This window comes from Capricornis sumatraensis, chromosome 7 (genome assembly GCF_032405125.1).
Source record: "Capricornis sumatraensis isolate serow.1 chromosome 7, serow.2, whole genome shotgun sequence".
NCBI classification, from domain to species: Eukaryota; Metazoa; Chordata; class Mammalia; order Artiodactyla; family Bovidae; genus Capricornis; species Capricornis sumatraensis.
The window spans coordinates 93683469-93706681 of record NC_091075.1 but is presented as its reverse complement, the minus strand read 5'-3'; the positions used below and the strand labels follow the sequence as shown (position 1 = coordinate 93706681).

Sequence of the window (23213 nt, the reverse complement as noted above, 5' to 3'; positions counted from 1 at the left end):
TTGCCAAGAAATTTACCAACGTCATACAACTTGTAAATAAAGGAACCAGAATTGAACTCAGTTGTAGCCTGCTTCTGAGCTCAGGCTTATAACCACTCCTGTGTTCTGCTTCTGGGTACCTGGACAACCAGGATATTGGCAAGGTTACAATCCTTTTAGAAGCCCTTGGGATTAATGTATTCCCTTCCCTTTCTCTTTTAGAGCTGGGCCTCTAGCGCTTCATTCTTTGCACTCTTTGCCTTGTGGCTCCTTCCTCTGTCTTCGCAGCCTCTGGCATGGCATCCTCACGTCTTCTGCTGGGATTGTCACATCACCTTCTCTCTTCTGTGTGAAATCTCCCCCTCCCTTCGTCCTGTAAAGAGATTTGTGATGCCATTTAGATAATGTAGCCTGTATCTCCACATACTCCAGGACAGTCTCCCCATCTCAAGACCCTTGATGTCATCACATCTGCAGAGTCTCTAGTGCCATGTAAGGTAACATTCATAGGCTGTTGGTATTTGGACAGATACATTTGATAGTCATTATTCATCCCACCACACTGCTTTTATTTATTTATTTATTTATTTTTTTACCACAATGCTTTTAAAGCCACTTTACCACTCTACCTTTGTGGTAGCCTCTACAGTGTTCAGTGTGGATGTCTTAAATCTCTAGTCTCTTGTAAGTTCCAGTCACTTCTGTGCATCAGTTTCAAATTACTCTGCCTGCAGCACACCTCAGAGTATGGTCCCAGCCCCAAGACCTTCTAAGGCTCCCCATTGCCTAGTGCAGCAAGAACAGACTCCTTACCCTGATAATGAAGACTATACAACACAGCCACGACCTTTTGGTCCAAGGCTTTTCTCCTAATATTCTCAAACGTTTTGGTCTCAGAACAGACACCTTTCCCTGATAATGAAGACTACACAACCCAGCCATGACTTAGCTTCCTCCTAATCTCAAACTTTTTGGTCCCAGGACGCCTTTGCATTCACAAATATCACTGAGGATTCCAAAGAGCTTTTGTTTACATAGATCGTTTCTATTTTTAGTATTGGAAAATAAAATTAAATTTTAATCTTTAAAAAATTAAAACAATTTGGTACTTAAAGATAAGCAAAGTAAGTATATTACATGTTACTCTAATAAAATAGTTTATTATGAAAAATAACTTTTCAAACAAAAAAGAATCATTAAGAAAACATCATTTTACAGTTAATGCATGGCTTAATAAAAGGTAGCTGTATTCTCATACCTGCCTCTACATTTTTCTGGTATGATATCAGATATCATGGAGGCTCTGGGCAACTCCACTGTATACTTATGAGAGTAACAGTTAAAAAGAAAATAATATCTTAGTATTCTAATAAAATTAGTGTTGACCTCACAAACCCCCTTTTCAAGGGCACCATTTTGAGAACTGCTGTCATAATGTTTTCAGACTGGTATCCAACCCACAGAGAACTTTGTGGTTTAGTTCAGCTTACTGATTTAAATAGGTCTGATAGTTTTGTAAAGTGACACTTATTGCTAAGAGAGGTTAGTTTTTTCCTTGGTTTTTAAATTTTAAATGAGTCATTAAGAGTGCATCTCTTAGAATCCATGAGGGAAATACTGGGTTTTATAGCTATTATTACAAAAAAGAATTTTGCAACCAAGATTGTATGTTACTACATTTTCATTCTGCAAAATGTTCATGGGCACTGAATACATAAGGATGACGTAACTCTGGTTCTCCCTCATAGGGTATTTTAGGACTTCTGCAGTTTAGGGTCATGGCTGCCATCTTGGATTTATACATTAAGCCGTCACTTTTGCCTTCACCAGCTTGTTCTTGTTGATAAATCTTAGCACTGAATTTGGAAATGGAATGTTTTTGCATGACCATTCTTATGTTTCCAGAGAGCCGGTCACGTTACACGTAGGAGAGTTGGAAGATCCACCTGGTTGCTTTGTATTCCAATCTGCAGGTGAGTTTTTAATGAAAGCACAAAACTTGGGCCTGCTTAAACCTTACGGTGGATTCCCTTTCACTCACTGCTAGTCCCCTCATTTTTTATACTACGTAACTTACTAGTTATGTTGTTGATTGGGTGTCCCCTCCTGCTAGACAGCTCTGCACAAGGGCACATGACTTTAGTGGTTGGGAAATAACCCCAGTACCCAGAACCTTCCCGGGACATAGCAGGCCCATAAATAATTCAGTAAATTATTCAGTAAAAATATTCAGTAAATAATTTCTGATTGAGTGAAAAGAAAAAGATACGAGACAGGTTGTTCTCCATACACTTTGCAAAGACAAAATGTGCTCTATAAAACAAGATAAAGGAAGAAATTGAAAGATAGCAGAATCTGTTGAAAAACAAAATGGCACAACTCAAACTAGAAATGGAAAACAATAAAAATTAGGATAGGAAGGGCTGAAATCATAATCAGGGACATGACAGACCCCTAGAGAAAATTGCAGAAGAGGAATTTTTAAAACTAAGAAATGTGAAAGATAATGGTAGAGTATGGGTTGCATTTGGAAGGCGAAGGCAAACCAGCAGACACATAATCAGCCCTCCTATGGAAGAAAACAAAATAAATGGAAAAGAACAAAACTGAAAATGATGGTTATTCAGCAAAAGTTTACTATAAATCTGGACAGTAATGTAAGTAGAAAAAATCAAGGTGTGAGGTGAAATAGAAGGAAAGTTTCCAGGTTTTCTTGTCTTTTGTAGAAGAATGTGAATGTATATCTAACATCAAAGCAATATTCTTAAATGAATTCTACTTCTTAATTTTTAAATTTTTAACTTGTGAGGAATCTTTATGAACTAATACTATATTTTGAAGAAGAGAAGATTTATTTGAAGTTGAACAGTTTCCTTAGATTTTACTTTAGTTGTATGTTTATACTTTTGTTTTACCATTTACCCAGCATATATCCTTGCTTTATTAGATTAATATAAGTGAATGCTTTTACCTTTTTCCATAAATTGTGAGTACCTTAGAGCATGTTAACTCCATTTACTTTCCTTCCAGCTTACACAGAATCGTTGTCACGTATTTTAATTGTAAAGATAAAATACCATAAGGGGCCATTTCCATTGTGTTGTGCCATTAAAATTCATTTAGATGCACACACATATTCACACTTTATCTTGTATCTGCTGTCATTTTACTTAGGCCTTTAATGTTTCCTTTAACATACTCTCCCAGTTTCTGTTTGTCTAAACTTGTCTTTATTTTATCCCCACTTTTGAGAAGTATTTTTGCTAAGTATAGAATTCTAGGTTAACATTTTTCTTTCATTTTGAGAGTTTTCCATTGTTTTCTGGCTTCCAGTATCTCCACTAAGAAGTCAGCTCTAAATTTAATTATTCCTAATTTCAGTGTAACCTGTCATTTTGCCCTCCTAGAAGCTTTAAGATTGTTTTTTGTCTTCAGGTTTGGGTTTGTTTTATTTTCTGGCAGTTTTTACTGATACACCTAGGTATGGTTTTCTTTATACAAGAAGAACTTGTTTGTGGTTTGGAGTAAATGCTGTTGAATCTGTGGTGGTCTGTGCCTCCATCATCCAGACCTTGCAGGTCTGTGCCTGTTACCTGTATTTTTTTTTCTCTTGGTTTTCCGCCATGTCAGTTTCACTCCTCATGTTGTTATTGTTCAGTCACTAATTTGTGTCTGACTCTTTGTAACCTCATGGACTTGCAGCACACCAGGCTTGCTTGTCCTTCACCATCTACCAGACTTTGCTCAAATTCATGTCAATAGAGTCAGAGATGCTATCCAACCATCTCATCCCCTGCTGCCCGCTTCTTCTCCTGTCCTCAACATTCCTAGCATCAGGGTCTTTTCCAATGAGTCAGCTCTTCGAATCAGGTGGCCAAAGTATTGGAACTTTAACTTCAGCATCCGTCCTTCCAATGAATATTCAGAGTTGATTTCCTTTGGGATTGACTGGTTTGATCTCCTTGCGCTTCAAGGGACTCTAAAGAGTCTTCCCCACACCACAGTTTGAAGGCATCAATTTTTCAGTGCTCAGCCTTCTTTATGGTCCAACTCTTACATCCATACATGACTACTGGGGGAAAAAACCATAGCTTTGACTATACAGACATTTGTCAGCAAAGTGATGTCTCTGCTTTTTAATATGCTATCTAGGTTCATCATCAGAGAAGGCAATAGCACCCCACTCCAGTACTCTTGCCTGGAAAATCCCATGGACAGAGGAGCCTGGTAGGCTGTAGTCCATGGGGTCGCTAAGAGTCAGACACGACTGAGCGACTTCACTTTCACTTTTCACTTTCATTCATTGGGGAAGGAAATGGCAACCCACTCCAATGTTCTTGCCTGGAGGATCCCAGGGACGGGGGAGCCTGGTGGGCTGCCGTCTGTGGGGTCGCACAGAGTCAGACACGACTGAAGCAACTTAGCAGCAGCAGCAGCAGGTTTATCATAGCTTTCCTTCCAAAGAGCAAATGTCTTTTAATTTCATGGCTGCAGTCACTGTCTGTAGTGATTTTGGAGCCGAAGAAAATAAAATCTGTCACTGTTTCCACTTTTCCCCCTTATATTTGCCAAGAAGTGCTGGGACTGAATGCCGTGATCTTGGTTTTCTGAATGTTGAGTTTTAAGCCAACTTTTTCTCTCTCCTCTTTCACCCTCATCAGGAGGCTCCTTAGTTTCTCTTCTCTTTCTGCCACTAGAGTGGTATCATCTGCATAGCTGAGGTTGTTGATATCTCTCCCAGATACTTTGATTCCAGTTTGTGCTTCATCCAGCATGGCATTTCATACGATGTACTCTGCATATAAGTTAAATAAGCACATTGACAACATAGAGCTTGTCATAGTCCTTTCCTAATTTTAAACCACTCAGTTGTTCCATGTCCAGTTCTAACTGTTGCTTCTTTACCTGCATACAGGTTTCTCAGGAGACAAGTAAGGTGTTCTAGTATTCCCATCTCTTTAAGAATTTTCTACTGTTTGTTATGATCCACACAGTCAAAGGCTTTATTGTAGTCAGTGAAGCAGAAGTAAATGTTTTTATGAAATTCTCTTGCTTTCTCTGTGATTGAACAAATGTTGGCAATTTGATCTCTGATTCTTCTGCTTTTTCTAAACCCAGCTTGTACATCAAGAAGTTCTCGGTTCACGTACTGCTGAAGCCTAGCCTGAAGGATTTTGAGCATAACCTTACTAGCATGCAAAATGAATGCAGTTGTATGATACTTTGAGTATTCTTTGACACTGCGCTTCTTTGGGATTGGAATGAAAACACTGACCCTTTCCAGTCCTGTGGCCATTGCTGAGTTTTCCAAACTTGCTGACATATTGAGTGTAGCACTTTTACAGCATCATCTTTTAGGATTTGAAATAGCTCAGTTGGAATTCCATCACCTCCACTATCATTGTTTGCAGTCATACTTCCTAAGGCCCACTTGACTTCAGACTCCAGGATGTCTGGCTCTAGGTGAGTGACCACACCATCGTGATTAGTCAGGTCATTAAGACCTTTTTTGTATAGTTCTTCTGTGTATTCTCTCCACCTCTTCTTAATATCTTCTGCTTTTGTTAAGTTCTTACTATTTCTGTCCTTTATCGTGCCCATCCTTGCATGAAATGTCCCCCTGATCTCTCCAATTTTCTTTAAGCAATCTCTAGTCTTTCCCATTCTATTATTTTTTTTTTCTACTTCTTTGCATTGTTCACTGAGGAAGGCCTTCTTATCTCTTCTTGCTGTTCTCTGGGATGCTGCATTCAGTGGGATGCATCTTTCCCTTTCTCCCTTGCTTTTGCTTCTCTTCTTTCCTCAGCTATTTGTAAAGCCTCCTCAGACAACTACTTAGCCTTTTTGCATTTCTTTTTTTGGGTGGGATGATTTTGGTCACTGCCTCCTATACAGCGTTACAAACCCCTGTCCATAGTTTTTCAGGCACTCTGTCTACCAGATCTAATCCCTTGAGTCTATTCATCAAGTTCACTGTAAGGGACAAAATCATAAGGGATTTGATTTAGGTCATACCTGAATAGATTAGTGGTTGCCCCTATTTTCTTCAATTTAAACCTGAATTTTGCAATAAGGAGCTCATGGTCTGAGCCACAGTCAGCTCCAGGTCTTGTTTTTGCTAACTATATAGAGCTTCTCCATCTTTGTCTGCAAAGAACATAATCAATCTGATTTTGGTATTGACCATCTGGTGATGTCCATGTGTAGAGTCTTCTCTTGTGTTGTTGGAAGAAGGTTTTTGCTATGAGCAGTGTGTTCTCTTGTCAAAACTCTGTTAGCCTTTGCCCTGCTTCATTTTGTACTCCAAGCCCAAATTTGCCTGTTACTGCAGGTATCACTTGATGTCCCACGTTTGCACTCTAATCTCCTATGATGAAAAGGACATCTTTTTTCTGGTGTTAGTTCTGGAGGGTCTTGTAAGTCTTCATAAAACTGGTCAACTTCAGCTTCTTCGGCATCAGTGGTTGGGGTATAGATTTGGATTACTGTGATGTTGAATGGTTTGCCTTGGAGACGAACCGGGATCATTCCGTCATTTTTAAGATCACACCCAAGTACTGCATTTCAGACTCTTTTGTTGACTACGAGGGCTACTCCGTTTCTCCTAAGGGATTGTTGCCCACAGTAGTAGATATCATGGTCATCTGAATTAAATTTGCCCATTCCAGTCCATTTTAGTTCACTGATTCCTAAAATGTTAATGTTCACTCTTGCCAGCTCCTGCTTCACCATGTCCAATTTACCTTGATTCACGGACCTAACACTCCAGATTCCTTTGAGATATTGTTCTGTATAGCATCAGACTTTACTTCCATCACCAGCCACATCTGCAGCTGAGCATTATTTCCACTTTGGCCCAGCCACTTCATTCTTTCTGAAGCTATTAGTAATTGCCCGCTTCTCTTCCCCAGTAGTGTATCGGACACCTTCAAACCTGAGTGGTTCATCTTCCAGTGTCTTATCTTTTTGTCTTTTCATACTGTTCATGGGGTTCTCATGGCAGGAATACTGGAGTGGTTTGCCATTTCCTCCTCCAGTGGACCATGTTTGTCAGAACTCTTCACTATGACCCATCTGTCTTGGGTGGCCTGCACAACTTGGCTCACAGCTTCACTGAGTTAGGCAAGCCTTTTGCTACAACAAGGCTGTGATCCATGAAGGGGGTCTCCTCATATGCTTGGTTATTTTTATTGTATGACAAACATATACGAACATATACGAAAAACCATTTCAGACTTAGACAATGCTTTCAGACTTAGAATAAGATTGCCTTCTTCCAGAGAAAATTCATGCTTGCCTCTGGTACTCAACCATACCAGCAATCCCAGATCAATTTAATCCAATCAGGAATTAAGCTAATTTGAGGATAGACCTCTGGAGAAGGCAATGGCACCCCACTCCAGTACTCTTGCCTGGAAAACCCCATGGACAGAGGAGCCTGGTGGGCTGCAGTCCATGGGGTCACGAAGTCAGACACAACTGAGCGACTTCACTTTCACTTTTCACTTTCATGCATTGGAGAAGGAAATGGTAACCCACTCCAGTGTTCTTGCCTGGAGGATCCCAGGGACGGGGGAGCCTGGTGGGCTGCCGTCTATGAGGTCGCACAGAGTCGGACACAACTGAAGCAACTTAGCAGCAGCAGCAGAAAATAGACCTCAGGACCCACAAGAGCAGGCTCAGTTCCTTATTCCTAGGATGTACCCCATTTCACTTCCAATTCAAAGTCTTGGGCTTTACCAGAACACACCCCACCCACATGATTGGAAACATTTTCTCATGAGAGTTTGATTTTTTGAGAGGTGTAACATGCTATTTTTATTTTTATTTTTTTTACATGCTATTTTTAAATAACTGTGTCCTTTAACTTTTGTCCTTATAAAATTTTAGGAAGTCCATCTGTGAAAAATTCAGCTTCCCGTTCATTCCATTCTTCTCCTAAGAAGTCTCCAGTCCACTCACTCCTAACTAGTTCGGTTGAGGATTCCGTAGGTTCCTCACCACAGTATAGATCTACCAAACCTGTTCATTCACCTGATTCTGTTAAAGGTAAGAATGACCTGATTTCACTGATGAGATTGTTTTCCTACTCTGGTGATTTAAAAGTTCTTTTTCATAATTGGATTTAATAAAGTTTCATATGGTGTTCTTATAGGTACACTCCGATTGATGCTGTTTGGTGGGTGTGTGTTTAAGTGGGTCTTACTTATTTATTTATTTGTTTTAGTTAAATAGAATAATTATTAATGCACACATACATATACCTTAGTAAATAAACATAGATATTATAGATAAATATCTCTTTCTCTGACATGAATAATGATCTTTTTCTCTATTTTATAAGATTTTGGGTCTTCTTGTAAATGCTGAGAATGAATGACTTTTCTTATTTCAGTTCAGTCACTCAGTCATGTCCTACTCTCTGCGACACCATGAACTGCAGCACACCAGGCCTCCCTGTCCATCACCAACTCCCGGAGTATACCCAAACCCATGTCCACTGAGTCAGAGATGCCATCAAACCATCTCATCCTCTGTTGTCCCCTTCTCCTCCTCCCCTCAATCTTTCCCAGCATCAGGGTCTTTTCCAGTGAGTCAGCTCTTCACATCAGATGGCCAAAGTATTGGAGTTTCAGCTTCAACATCAGTCCTACCAGTGAACATCCAGGACTGATCTCCTTTAGGATGGACTGGTTGGATCTCCTTGCAGTCCAAGGGACTCTCAAGAGTCTTCTCCAACACCCCAGTTCAAAAGCATCAATTCTTTGGAGCTCAGCTTTCTTTATAGTCCAACTCTCACATCCATACATGACTACTGGAAAAACCATAACCTTGACTAGATGGACCTTTGTTGACGAAGTAATATCTCTGATTTTTAATATGCTGTCTGCTGCTGCTGCTAAGTCACTTCAGTCGTGTCCAACTCTGTGCGACCCCATAGACGGCAGCCCACCAGGCTCCCCTGTCCCTGGGATCCTCCAGGCAAGATCACTGGAGTGGGTTGCCATTTCCTTCTCCAATGCATGAAAGTGAAAAGTGAAAGTGAAGTCGCTCAGTCGTGTCTGACTCTTCGCAACCCCATGGACTGCAGCCCACCAGGCTCCTCTGTCCATGGGATTCTCCAGGCAAGAGTCCTGGAATGGGGTGCCATCGCCTTCTCTGAATATGCTGTCTAGGTTGGTCATAACTTTCCTTCTAAGGAGCAAGCGTCTTTTAATTTCATGGCTTTGGTCACCATCTGCGGTGATTTTGGAGCCCAGAAGAATGAAGTCAGCCACTGTTTCCCCATCTATTTGCCATGAAGTTATGAGACCAGATGCCATGATCTTAGTTTTCTCAATGTTGAGCTTTAAGCCAGCTTTTTCACTCTCCTCTTTTCACTTTCATCAAGAGGCTCTTTAGTTCTTCTTCACTTTCTGCCATAAGGGTGGTGTCATCTGCATATCTGAGGTTATTGGTATTTCTCCCAGCAATCTTGATTCCAGCTTGTGCTTCAAATTATGTCTGTTTTCTGTCTCTGTAAGTGCAAGTATCTGTTATAAAAACTTACCAAAGTGTCCTTATTTCTAAAATTTTGAGTTCATTTATTATTAATAAAGACAGGTGAGAAAAAAATGATTTGCTTTAGAATAAGCCTGAAAAAATGAAAGTGGACATTAAGTATATATAAATGCTGAATTGAGCTTGAAATGTTTTTCATCATATATAACATCAGTGCTCTCTGGCATCATTCTCTTTGATAAGAGGTAAATTAGCCAAGTTGTTGCATCACTGTTAAGTCAGTTCCTGGTCTTTTGAAATTCTATGCCTAACATATTTTTAGATCCTAAAAAAAAAGAAAAATCAGGACTTAATCATACCTTTTAGCACATTTTCTTTTTTTGTCATCTTTTTCTGCATCTGGGTCCTCCTTCATCTCTTATACTTCTAAATTCTTTAATTAAAAAAAAAAATTTGCTGTGCTGTGCTTAAGTTGCTCAGTCTTGTACAACTCTCTGCCGCCCCATAGACTGCAGCCTGGAGAAGGGCATGGCAACCCACTCCAGTATTCTTGCCTGGAGAATCCCATGGACAGAGGAGCTTGGCGGGCTACATTCCATCATGGGGTCCCAAAGAGTCAGACACAACTGAGCGACTAAGCACAGCGCAGCACAGACTGTAGCCTGCCAGGCTCCTCTGTCCATGGGATTCTCCAGGCAAGAATACTGGAGTGAGTAGCCATGCCCTCCTCCAGGGGATCTCCCCAGCCCAGGGATCGAACCCAGGTCTTGCCCATTATAGGCGTATTCTTGACCACCTGAGCCACCGGGGAAGCCCAATTACATCCTGATGACAACAGTGATTATTGCAGGAGCAGAACAGTGCCGCTGGGCACCTCACTATTGGTTTGTGGTTACATAATGGAAGATCCCCTGAAGAAGGGAATGGCTACCCACTCCAGTATTCTGGCCTAGAGAATTCCATGGACTGTATAGTCCACGGGGTCGCAAAGAGTCTCAGACACGACCGAGCAACTTTCACTTTCAATACCATGGCATTTTCTTTTTCGTTCCCTGTTGTCAGATATTTGTTAAACATGTTTTACATTGTTTACGTTAAAAATCTCTCAATGAGAAATTATTTTTTACTCTCTTGAACAAAAATAATTCCTAGATGATTGACTTTAAAATCATCTTTAAAAAGTAAAAGGGTGTTTTCTTGATAGGAAAATAAGGTATCAAAATATTTTCAAGATTATACAGCAAGTCAGAGACTAAGCTCGAAATTAAAATCTTGTGATTGACAGCCAGTATGTTTTGGAGGTTGACAAAGCATAGCGTACTTATTTGAGAATAGTTCCCAGGCTTCTAGCACCTCCTCAGTTGCTGCTGCCACATTTCTCCTAGGTTCCTTGTGGCCGTGTCAGCGTCCATACTGCTCCTGCAATATAATACTGTCCTCATTCAGGTGACAACAACCGAAACGGGCACTTGGCCTCACACATTCAAAAATGTTTCCAGCGCCAGTATTAAATCTCACTCTTCCAAACACTTAAGTTACTAGGACTACACAGGTTTGGAATGAAAAGCTGTCATTTAAAATGTAGGACGTATCATTAAACTTGAAGTGTTCTTCCCACTCGTCCCGCTTAATGCTGTGTGGTTACAGACTAGTAAATCAGATTGGTTTGAAACAAAACCATGTAAGCTAGTATTGCAATATTTGGATACAGTATTTCTTTATTTTAAAATCGTGGTTTAAAGCTTCCATTATATTAAAAGAAAGGTTGTTTAGCCCGTCATTGGAAGATCTCTAAAATGAAATATCAGATAGACTTTTAATATCACATCTAAGCAATTTTCTAACAGCTTCACAGTCTCAGCCAATAGAAACAACCGGAAAGACATGCAGGAAGCTCCAAACCAGACTGGAAAGCTTGCAAACTCTGGTAGAAGATTTACAGATGAAGAACCAAGGTACGGGGCACGTTTTTGGAGAGATCATCCTAGCTCAGAAGAATACTCAGCCTTCCTTTCAGGTTAAGCTTCTTAACTGTAGATCCACTGAAAAGGATACACAACAGGCAATTCAGAAACCTCAGTCAGAGTGTCAGAGTCTTCACCATGACTAATGCCTGGATTAACAGTGTGACCGTGGACAGGTCGCTTTAGCCCTCCTCTTTCATCTAACAGGGACGATAATATTGCTGACCAGCCCTCAGCAGGACATATGTTCTGAGTGGCTGAGTTCACATGACACGTTACCATACACTGTCTTTCTTGTCCTTTCAGGTCTGTAGATGAACATTTGTATGACAGTAGCGAGCATAAGGTGGCAGTTAATAGCCAGAAAACAAAACAACAGTATTTACCCTCATAGAAGATTTAAATTACCATGGGCAGACTGTGCCACCCAATGAATCACTAAATAAACAAAGCTAAACTATGTCTAAATGTGGACTTCCATATGTCTACATAAACTAGAGCTATTTGAACGAGAAATTGTATTCTACAGATGATAGACGACTTTTGGGACATGAATTCTAAGTGGATATTCCCATGAATTCAGGAGGCTATCATGTGTTATGATTTCCTGATATAAATCCATGAATCCAGGAGATTTTGTCAGAGAGAAATTAATTTTGGAGTATACATGTTATTCTTATTTCATCTCTAGAAAATAATACAATCTTGCCAGATGAAGATAATAACTTTCAAAAAATTGTGTAAAAATAAATTTAACCTTATTATAATAATAGTTGTTATTAGCATTTATTGAGCAATTATCAGCTGTGTGCCAGGCGCTATGTGCCAGGCCCTGTATGCAGTGTCTTGTTTGTGAGCTTCACAACACTGTGAGGTACATGCTAATATCTTGTCATTTGGTAAGGAGGAAGCTGAAGATCACAGTCAATAAGTTCTAAGTCACACAACGAGTAGTGTATCTCTGCAATTTTTGACCCCCAAATCCACATTTTTAATGTATTAAAAGCTAAATTGTTACTAAAGAAAATCAACAAATTCTTTTTGATAACTCCAGATGTCTGTGTATATAAACATAAAGAAAAACATTTGATTTTAAGTGTATCATAACTTTTTAGAGGAAGATTCCTTATCTTATTGGCCCCATTTTTATTCACACTTTGACTTATATTTCTGACTATCTGACTAATCCTACCATGTAATAATCCAAGTGGAAAACATGTCATATTTGTTAAAAAAATTTTTTCTAATCTTTTTATTGGATGCATTGTCTGGGTGACATGTCTCTTGGAAATTATGAAAGCTATTTTGGAGAGAATGTGGGGAACATGTATCAAAATTTAAAGTACATGTATTCTCTGACCCAGAAACTCCACTTCCAGCAATTTATTCTGCAAGAAAAGTTGCACACACAAAAGTCTATTTACAGAAGTATTTCTTATAGCAGTGTTTATAAGCAAAAATAAGGAAGCAACTTTAAAAAGTTTATTTATTAACATGTTGGTACATCCACACAATGTAATACTGTGCTGTCATAACAAAACATGAGCTGAACTGGAAAGATATTGACATTTTAAGTGAATGAAAGCAAGCTGCAGAATGATTTATACCACATTGCCATTTTTGTAAAGAAGAAAACTTCTCTGTGTGTGTGTGTGTGTGTATGTACTTGTGAAGATATTCACTAAAATGTTTATAGTGATGACCTAGGGAGAAGGAGGTTCAATACACTGAGGGAATAAAAACAAAGAATGATTTTTATCTCTCTATGTACCCTTCTGAGGTGTTCAGATTATTTCCAATTAGTGTGTATTACTTCTGGAACAATAATTATCATGTTATTATTTATTTGGCCACACAGTGCTGCTTCCCTGACCGGGAATTGAACCCATACCCTTGGCAGTGAAAGCACAGCATCCTAACCATTGGACCATCAGGGAATTCCCTATCATGTTCATTGAAAACAACTAAAAGAGCAAAGATTTACCCTCAGCTCTGTTTCATAATTAAAGTCTTTTTAAAAAATGCACTACTTTGCAGTTTTTAAGAACTTTTTGAGCTCCGCATGTATCTTTTCTATGGTAGCAAGCTGACCTTTTAAGAAATACATAATAGAAGTATGTATTTAAAGCCTGAGTATATGTTACTTTTCTAACTTTGTTTTATCAACATTTTCAGCAATGTCTTCAATGATCAGAAATCAAGAAAAGAGAATACAGAAAGTGAAAGACCAGGAAAAAATGTTACTAAAATGATACATTGCTTGCCTATTCTTTACAGAGAGATGATGCCCAATTAATTGTGGTGTTACTTATAATTAATGCCCTGTGTACTTTTTTCTTTTTATGTGAAAATTTAATAAAAGATATCCTATCCTGTCCTGTAAACTCTATTTTAAAATAAACTATTCTTGAATGCTCTCTTAGTAAAACTTAAAGCAGTACTAGCTAGATGTGAATGTACCTTACAGGTATCAATCCATGCTAATACCAGTGTGTTGAAATAATTACTTTTTTTTTTTTAATTATCTTTACAGGTGCTGAGGCAATTTTTTTCAGCTTAAAATTTTCTTTTTACATGAAAGTAAAAGATGGGGTATAATGCCCAGACAGAAGGACAAACTCCAAGGTCTTGACTGGATTCCTTCTGTGACCCTGAACTCGGTGTTCTGTCAATATCAGTGAGTGTTATCACAGAACAGAACACTGGGGCCTGTAATCAAAACTTTTGGAGAAGTTTCTCTTTTTGCATATTAATAACTAGAAGGAAAGAGATAAAAGGCTTGCTATTCTTCAGCCAGTGGGTAACTTCTGTAGATCGAATGGATTCAGTCTGCTTTAAGTAGTGTTTCATAAATGAGTGGGGTTTGTCTGTGAAATATTTTCCAACACCAATACCCAGTTCTCTGTGGACACCAACTGGGTGTCTGTGAGTCAGTTCAATTCTGACGCTAACTACCTGGAGTTAGTGTCCGATTCTACAGACTTAAGAGCCCAGTCCCTCAAGACTAGGGCTTCCCAGGTGGCCCAGCAATAAAGAATCCGCCTGCCAATGCAGGAAATGTGAGTTCGATACCTGGGTCAGGAAGATGTCCTGGAGAAAGAAATGGCAACCCACTCCAGGATTCTTGCCTGGGAAATCCCATGGACAGAGGACCCTGGTGGGCTACAGTCCATGAGGTTGCAAAAGAGCTGAACACAGCAACTAACCAACAACAACCCACAAGACGGCCCCCACTTTATTGCAAGTCCTGGGCCACCTGTAGTTTTTGACTGACTATAAATTGGGGAGTTCCTGCATCCCCCTCTAAAGTTTCAATAATTTGCTAGAACTGATCACAGAAGTCAGGAAACTGCTTTACTTAACTATTATGGTTTATTATAAAGGAGTAACTCAGGAACAGGCAAACAACACGTGCACAGAGCAAGACACGGATGGGGGTGTGGCACTTCCATGCCCTCTCAGGGCTCCCAGCCCCTTGATGGATCCTCCCACCCAGAAGCTCATTAAGTGCCATCATTCAAGAGTGTCTCCAGAGCTTCATCTCTGGCCCCCTCCCCAGCCTGGAGATTGGTGTGTGGGGCTGAAAGTGGCAAGCCTGCGATCCCACTTGGTCTCTCTGGTGGCCAGCCGTGACCTGAGGCTGTCTAGGGACCCCACCTAAGTCACCTCACTAGCAGAAACTCAGGCATGGTCTAAGGGGCCGCATAATGAATAACAGAAGATACTACCATCTCTCAGGAAATTATCAGGAACAAAGACCACATGTATTTATTATACTACAGGATGGGAACCCAATGAAAGGAGACCAGAACAGATACAAAAATGTTTAAATTGTGTCAGGGACAACAGAAACAATTTACAGAAGCCAGCCTGTCCAAAAATAAAACAAAGCCCGTGTTCCCCTCCCCCAGTACAGATGTCCCTGAGAAACCGCGGCCCTGCTAATGGCTCTGTTCCCAGCAAACCCCCCCGCCCCCCTCCAATCTACATATAGCCGCCTGACCGGGCCTCAGTAATGACACCAGGACACAGCCGTCTGGGGCAGCCTCTGGCCCTGAGTTCTAGTGGAGTCTTTTATTTCCCTTTCCATGGACTGGTTACAGAGGAGAGGGAGGTCCTAGGGGACAGAGGAGCCACAGGACAGAGGCCTGGGTGAAGATCTGCAGGGAAAGCAGCCCTCCAGCCAGGAGCGCCCATTGCTGTTTAGTGAGCGGGGCTTAAGCACTGTGGGGCCTGTGACGGCAGGTGACGCTCAGCCTAAGTGCAGATGCCAAGTCTTCCCACGGCCCTCCCACTTTTCCCTCTAAGCACATCTGATTTTAAATGAGTTTCAAAAATGTAAAATTTAGTATTAATATGTATCTCTTAAATCAGCTGGCTTTACTGAAAGATTTTTACTTCATCAGATAATGATAAAATAGCTAGTGACAGAACTCTCAACAGGTTTTTACTATAAGTTGTTCTACTTTTAACTTTACCTAATAGAAACGCTTGGGTATTCTATGTAGTAAAAGTCAGTGTCTTCTGAAAACCTGACTGGAAGGAATATAAAATTCCATTATGAAGTTTGTAAAAAAAAAAAAAGTGTGTGTGTGTGAATTAAAGGAAAAGTATTCTGAGCCAAAAAAGTTACTGAAGCACTTTCTAACACTATCTTCAGTTGAGTTGATGCTCTTTTTAGCAAAGACCATCCAGGATTAAATGTCATTTTGCCAATAAATATTACACTTAATAAAAAGTTGTTTTAACATAGAATTTTCAAGTACAGGCATGCACAATATCCTTCCAAACAAAGGCAAAGTTTTAAAAGAAATATTCTAAAGCTTTAAAGGGAAGAGAACAGTATATATGCCTCTTGATGTTCGCCCTTTTTTCTGTGTCATTAGTGAAGAAAAATATTAGTATTTTATTTTACATCTAATCGGTTATGGTACTAAGACTTATACAAATAATTCAGACATTTAATAAAGATACTAAACTCAGGTTTTATTATTTTTTTTCAGTTATATTGGCAAAGTTTAAAAGGTTGTTTCTTCCCAGGGCAAAGATGTATTTCTGTATCACTCTCCTGTTACAGCTTTGTTACCCAAGATCGTCACCGACATGAAGAGGGAAGACAGTGAAATGATTGCTGTGGGACCATCCATCTGTGAGCCCAAATCTGCTGTGAGACGAGCAGTGGGGCAAGACAGTCCTCCAAAGGCCCTTCCAGGAAATGATGGGGCGCCCCACCCTCGAGTGGGCTGTGCCATAGCCCCCAGCCCTCTAAGAGGCATCAGTCAGACCACCTTGCTCAGCATCCACCATAACCCCCTTCGTCTTCTCTTTCCTCTTGGACTGCTCCCAGTAAAAGACTCTGATTAGGCCCCTGTTTCTACACCAGCCTTTGATCATTAAGACAAAAACATACTTGCTACTTTCAAACCATACATGGCAAGTAAAATCAAGCAAAAAAAAACATTGGGAAATCTTAACGCAATGCTTCATACCCTGGCTAATCACATCTAGTGACCAGATATTTTCTCATCACAGTTCCATATGGTGCTAATGATTTTTAAATATAAAATGTGTAAGAGAGCATTTCTCCAGCTGCACCAGTAGGAAATCTGCTCTTTTTGAATAAGGCTTGTTTTACTCCCCTGGTCTAAGAATCACTGAAAGGCTCAAGTCTAAACCCTGCACAGTTAAGTTGGTTTCTGTGCTCCCTGACCACTGCACACTTAGCCAAGCCACTCCCCAAGACAACCAAGCCCTAAAGTAATGATGGATCAGCATAAATCCATCCAGCAATGCCACAGGAAATGCCATGCTCACTGGAAGCACTATCTACACATTAGACAAAAGCCACTAGCAAATTTGAAACAAGTCTGAGGGGTTAGATTTGAAGTTACACTTCCTTTATTTTAAACTATTCCAGGTGCTCCACGACCTTAGCCCCTTCCATGTTCTCCCATAGCCCCTCGGCCGTTTGTCAAAGCGATTCAGTGAATTCCCCACCACCTGTGAACCACTTTATCCTCATGACCAGTCTCCAAGAATCTATTGCTGCATTCTTCCCAACGAGCAACTTCTCCGTTCTCTACCACCACAAACTTCCACTCCACCACCGTGTCTGCCGGCAGGGACACAGAACGAGACCAGAACCCATCCCTGCCGCACTGGAGTGGGATGTAAGCGTTCCATCTCCCAAGACTCTCGTGGTCTCCAGTTACGGCGATGAACTGCACACCCGCACTTGTGATATAATGGACCTGGAACCTGACACTAACTTGACGACGCTCTTTCTGACCTCTTGTTTCCACCAGCATGCTTCTGTCCCAGTCCTTTCCCTGCTTAGAGCTTAACACTGGAGACCCAAGACCATCACCCAAACCAACATCTCCCCAGGACGAGTGCCGAGACACCATTTCCCAGTCCTCACGGTCAGCCCGGGTCTGACTGTCCGGCTGTGCAGGGCTCACTTCTTTCACTCTGCCCAGGAGCAGGTTGCTGGAGGGAAACTTCTCTGCCAAACATGGAACTGCTTTGGAAGGTGTCTCTTGGCCTTTTTGCAATCCCCGTTCTCCCATAGGAGATCCAAGGCTTTCGTGTCTTGAAACGTCAGAGTTACCAGTCTCAGAGGTAGGTAGAGATTCCATGTCTGGAAACGGGCCAGAAGGAACATGCGCTCTTGAACTGTCAGGGTTACCAGCTTCTCCAGAAGGACTCTGCTGTCTCCATGCCTCTCCCGGCAGGTCACCGGGACCTTTGGTCTCAGAAACCAAACATCCGTTGCTTTCTTGAAGATGCTCTTAAAAAAAAAAAGGAAAAATGTAATAGTGTTTGGGCAGTTCAGTAAGTTAGGTTGAGGAAATAGGCTTAGTTATTAAAGACTCCACTACTAATCTATCTGCAGTTCACAAAGTTTGTCTCTATTAAAATCAAGTACTTAATTACCTAGTGCATTCCTAACATCATGCTCTAAGAACACACATATCCAATAACAAGGGGCTTCCCTGGTGGCTCAGATGGTAAAGAATCTGCCTGCAATGCAAGAGACCCAGGTTCAATCCCTGGGTGAGGAAGATGCCCTGGAGGAGGGCGTGGCAACCCACTCCAGTATTCTTGCCTGGAGAATCCCTTGGACAGAGGAACCTGGCAGGCTACAGTCCACTGGGGTCAAGAAGAATCAGACGTGACTGAGCAACTAGGCAAAGCACATCCAATAATGAAAGGAATATCCAGGAGTGCCAGTATACCAGCACAAGAGTGTAAACAAGATGGCAAGCTGTAGAGGCGGACGTGTAACCCTGTCATGGTCCTGGATCTCTGCAGTGCAGGCCATTCTGGCATGCAATCAAGTCAAGTTGTTTGGCTCCTATCATCGAAAAATACTGTCCAGCCTGTGTGATGAAGAGCTACACAGTTACCCTGCAAACCAGAAGAGCACGCCTTCCCTCCCAGGGACTGTGTGTGGGTCAAGCATTGGTGATCATAGTGTGGACAGGCCAGCAGCAGCTGTCACTCTGGCAGAATATGAAGGACAGCAGTGCATCCCTGGGCAAGGGGTGGAGGTGGGGGAACAGGGCTGGATTCTCCTTGCCAGCTCCGTGTACATTGGGAGCCTCTTCAACAAAACACAGGCTATTTAGTTAAAGTAACTTCCCTGGTGGCTCAGAAGGTAAAGAATCTGCCTGCAATGTGGTAGCTCCTGCTGCTGCTAAGTTGCTTCAGTTGTATCCGACTCTGTGCGACCCCACAGACGGCAGCCCACTAGGCTCCTCTGTCCCTGGGATTCTCCTGGCAAGAATACTGGAGTGGGTTGCCATTTCCTTTTCCAAAGCATGAAAGTGAAGGCCCTCAGTCGTGTCCAACTCTTCCAGACCCCATGGACTGTTCCTCCGTCCATGGGATTTTCCAGGCAAGAGTACTGCAGTGGGTTGCCATTGCCTTCTCCAGCAATGTGGTAGACCCAGGTTCAATCCCTGGGTTGGGAAGATCCCCTGGAGAAGGAAACAGCAACCCACTCCAGTATTCTTGCCTAGGAAGTCCCATGGACAGAGAAGGCTGGCTACAGTCCATGGGTGTCACAAAGAGTCGGACATGACTGAGGGACTAACACTTTAACCGAAAACTCAGCTTACTTCTTGGCCACCTCATTGATAGTCCAAAGAGCTTCCTACAAGATCTCCAGAGCCATTCAATCAGTATAGATGGGGGATGGGAATGGGAAGAGGGAGACCTTGTTTAATTGTCTCTCTTTAATAGTTGACTCATTGGAAAAGACTCTGATGCTGGGAGGGATTGGGGGCAGGAGGAGAAGGGGGCGAAAGAGGATGAGATGGCTGGATGGCATCACTGACTCGATGGACGTGCGTCTGAGTGAACTCCGGGAGTCGGTGATGGACAGGGAGGCCTGGCGCGCTGCAATTCACGGGGTCGCAAAGAGTCGGACACGACTGAGCGACTGAACTGAAGTGAACTGAATGGTGGGGTTGGAAGTGAGGCATAAACAAAAATTACTTTGAATTCCCAATCTCTCCACCTGAAACAGGAAGCTGGCTTTCAGGGAAAAGAAGACCAATGAGCTCTCTGCAGGAAAGACAGAGAGGCAGATTTATCAAGTGGCTACACATGAACACCACTCCACTAAAAATAAAGTTTACAGATGTCATTTTCACTAGGCTGGAATCCAGGGATGGGCAGCTTGCCAAGGGAGGGCGCTGGAAGGTAAGTTTTTCTGCCGAGTCTCTTATTTGCCCAGCACATGGGGTCTAAAGCGCAGACGTCTAAACCTAGATGTCAATTCTGTTCCTCGGAGTTGGGGCCGCTACTAAGTGTGCCTCTTCCCTGGGGTTTTAGACAATCGTGCCCTGCTCCAGTGAGCATGGGGGAGGGCGGACAGCTCCGAAATCTGCTGCCAGCGAGCCGCCCCAGGGTTTTAGCCGAGGCCTTCGTGGCCAGACTCCAGCCTGAACTTTGCCTCCCTGAGAGAGGCGTCCAGAGAGTGGGGGTGGTCATTGCTCCGGTGTTCCCAAAGGCGGTTCTTCCCTGGGGTAAGGGATAGGGGGACATGAGGCTGTGGGATTGGGACTGAGATGAGACAGTGTCCCTGCTGAGATAGACGCGGGAGGGTCGGAGGATCTCTTAACCCTAAGCACCCCTTTCCGAAGGCCCGGAAGGGGCGCTGCCGCTGCGGCCGTCTGCACTGCACCAAGCGCCGCCGAGCGGAGGAGCCCATCCTCGCCGGAGGAGCAGGGGCAGGAGCCAAGAGCAGCGACTCGGTGGGGCGCGCCCCTTGACAAACCGTCTGGGCATCTTCAGGGCCTTGGCGGGGGCCAGCACCCCGCCCCGAGCGTGCGCACCAGCCGGGGAAAATGCGGAGCGCGGCGAGGGTCGCGATCCGAGTAGAGGAAGCTAGTCCCCGGAAGAGGACTGCTAGAAAAGCTCCAGGTGGATCCCTCCCGCTCCCCCGAGGAACTTCAAAGCCCCCTGGCAGATCTGCCCAGGAGACACAAGGAGGAAGAATACCTGGTTTGGCAGAAGGTCCGGGGCTCAGTCCGCCGCCGCCACCGCCCTGATCCCCCGGAGCCGCAGCCTCCCTTGGGGGGGCGTCCTTCCTCTGCTCCGCATTCCCCTCCTTTCCCGAGTCCCGCAGCAGCCAAACGAAAAGCGCTCCGGCCAGACCCCCTCCGACCAGCAGGGCGGACCAGACGGCGCCCATGACTGAGAGGCCGCGGCTGCGGGAGACGACGGCGACCGAGACGGGGGCTCAGGTCACGCAGGAAGAGCCACACCTCCCCAGCCCGCTCCAACCTTTTACGGTCCCCCCGGTGGCGGGCGCTGCCGCGCGGAGCCCAGCCCTCCACCACTAAGACTCAACTTTCCCAGCCCCGCCCCGCTCCCCGCCCCGGGGCTGCAGCCCAGGCTCCCGCGCGGCGGACCCGCGAGCGCCCTCCTTCTCCCTGCCTTTCGACCCCGCCAGTTGCCGGCGGCTGGGAGCACACGGCGCCGAGTTCCAAGTGCCTCCTGCATGCGCAGAGAACCCAAGGGCGCACGGCTCCAGCGCGCAAACCCGCGCCTGCCCCGCCGCTTTCCCTTCCGCCTCCCGCGGCGGTCAGGCTCGACTCTCTGAGCCGGGCATCTCCTCACAAACAGTAGCAGTGCGGCCGCATAGAGGCCGGCGCTTCCAGGAACTTAGAATCGGGAGAGGCTGTGTTATGTCTCGGACCAGCGGGGCTGGGGCTAGGATGGGAGAGGCAGCTTGGTCGGGCGGGGTGGGGAAGACCCGGAGTACAGCGGGCGCGGTGGAAGCTTCATTCTGCTTCCAGTTAGCTGCGCTTCACCTCCCCGAGCCTCCGCCTCCTCTCCTGTAAAAGAAAAGTGTTGGACTGACACCGTTCCATTATATATACCCGTCACGTCTACCGCATCCAATCATTTTTTCTTACCCGGTTTCTTTTAGGGTGCGTGGTCGTCACAAAATGCGTGCCTTCCTGGCCGGACGGGAGGTTGCCCAGAGGCAAGCCTCTACAGATGGCTTTATTAATTTAAAAAAAAAAAAGCAACCGTCTTTATTAAGCGCTGTCGGTGTGCAAGAAATTTAATGTATGCATAGACAAATGCATACAGACCAAGGATCCTGGAACTAAGTTATACACATTTCTTTCTAAATTCACACCTCTGCTGACCTGATGGCTTCACACAGACTACAAGCCATTGGTTCCCATGTTTGTATATGCAGAGTGAGCCTTTTCCTCGACCTACACAAGTGTGGCTCAGCTGGTAAGGAATCTGCCTGCAATGTGAGAGGCCTGGGTTCGATCCCTGGGTTGGGAAGATCCCCTGGAGTAAGGGAAAGGCTACCCATTCCAGTATTCTGGCCTGGAGAATTCCATAGACTGCACAGTCCATGCGGTTGCAAAGAGTGGGACACGACTGAGTGACTTTCACTTTTCACACAAGTCCACACCCAACTACCAAGGCCACAGCCGGCAGACAGCTGCCTTGAAATAATTACTAACACGTGGCTCTTATAAAACAGATCATTCAAACGCGCCCCAGGCTCAAGCCGATAGCAGCGCCTGACGGGCCGCGAGACTCAGCTAGTAGTTACAGGTGCTGGCGCCTTGGCGCACACAGATCACAGCCCCTGCCATGAAAACAGAGAGGGGAGAGGAAAGTTGAGGAAGGGGGCCACACCAACCCAAGCTCCTCGCTAGTGCTGCATGCTAAGTCATTCAGTTGTGTCCGACTCCTTGCCACCCTATGGACTGTAGCCCGCCAGGCTCCTCTGTCCATGGGATTCTCCAGGCAAGAATACTGGAGTGGGTTGCCATGCCCTCCTCCAGGGGGTCTTTCCGACCCAGGGATCGAGCCAGTGTCCCTTATGCCTCCTGCACTGGCAAACCCGTTCTTTACCACTAGGGCCACCTGGGGAGCCCCCAGGATGCTATATGCTAGTAGATGTCTCAAACCCAGTTCACTCAAATCTAACACCCCTAGACCCACTACTTGCCCTGACTTCCTCATCTCGGTAAATGGCAACCGCATTTCTCCTTTCACCCCCTCTAAAAGTAGGCAGTAGCAAAGTCTGCTTCTTTCTTCAAAATACCTTCAAAATTCTTCTCTCCAGAGTGCCACCCTTCCCACCCCCCCAACCGCCGCCCCTGCCCCCCGCCAAATTCTCCAAGCAAGGCTTCAGCAATATGTGAACTGTGAACTTCCAGATGTTCAAATTGGTTTTAGAAAAGGCAGAGGAACCAGAAATCAAATTGCCAACATCCGCTG

General features: G+C 43.8%; 2 protein-coding genes across 2 annotated transcripts in view; one reads left to right on the top strand and one right to left on the bottom strand.

Moving 5' to 3' along the window:
* CCDC158 (coiled-coil domain containing 158) overlaps window positions 1-13806 on the top strand; it is a 63705-nt gene extending 49899 nt beyond the window's left edge. Inside the window, exons 20-23 of the mRNA XM_068975610.1 lie at window positions 1885-1952; window positions 7870-8028; window positions 11328-11435; window positions 13620-13806. Of these exons, the coding sequence (XP_068831711.1) occupies window positions 1885-1952; window positions 7870-8028; window positions 11328-11435; window positions 13620-13696 (412 nt within the window). The 3' untranslated portion in view covers window positions 13697-13806. The remainder of the gene's footprint in view (window positions 1-1884; window positions 1953-7869; window positions 8029-11327; window positions 11436-13619) is intronic.
* A 1646-nt stretch (window positions 13807-15452) lies between these two features.
* On the bottom strand, window positions 15453-21232 carry STBD1 (starch binding domain 1). The gene is made up of 2 exons (XM_068975239.1): window positions 20955-21232; window positions 15453-18234 (listed from the first exon to the last, which is right to left on the bottom strand). The coding sequence occupies exons 1-2, from the start codon at window positions 21145-21147 to the stop codon at window positions 17426-17428; spliced, it is 1002 nt and encodes a 333-aa protein (XP_068831340.1). The 5' UTR covers window positions 21148-21232; the 3' UTR covers window positions 15453-17425.
* Between the last annotated feature and the right edge of the window lie 1981 nt (window positions 21233-23213).

Bases quoted from the DNA above. Each gene is read 5' to 3' on its own strand.
- STBD1 (XM_068975239.1), bottom strand. From the start codon at position 21,147: ATGGGCGCCGTCTGGTCCGCCCTGCTGGTCGGAGGGGGTCTGGCCGGA. The intron at 18,235-20,954 runs GTATTCTTCCTC...TTTTTTTTTAAG, and splicing joins CGGACCTTCTGCCAAACCAG to AGCATCTTCAAGAAAGCAAC.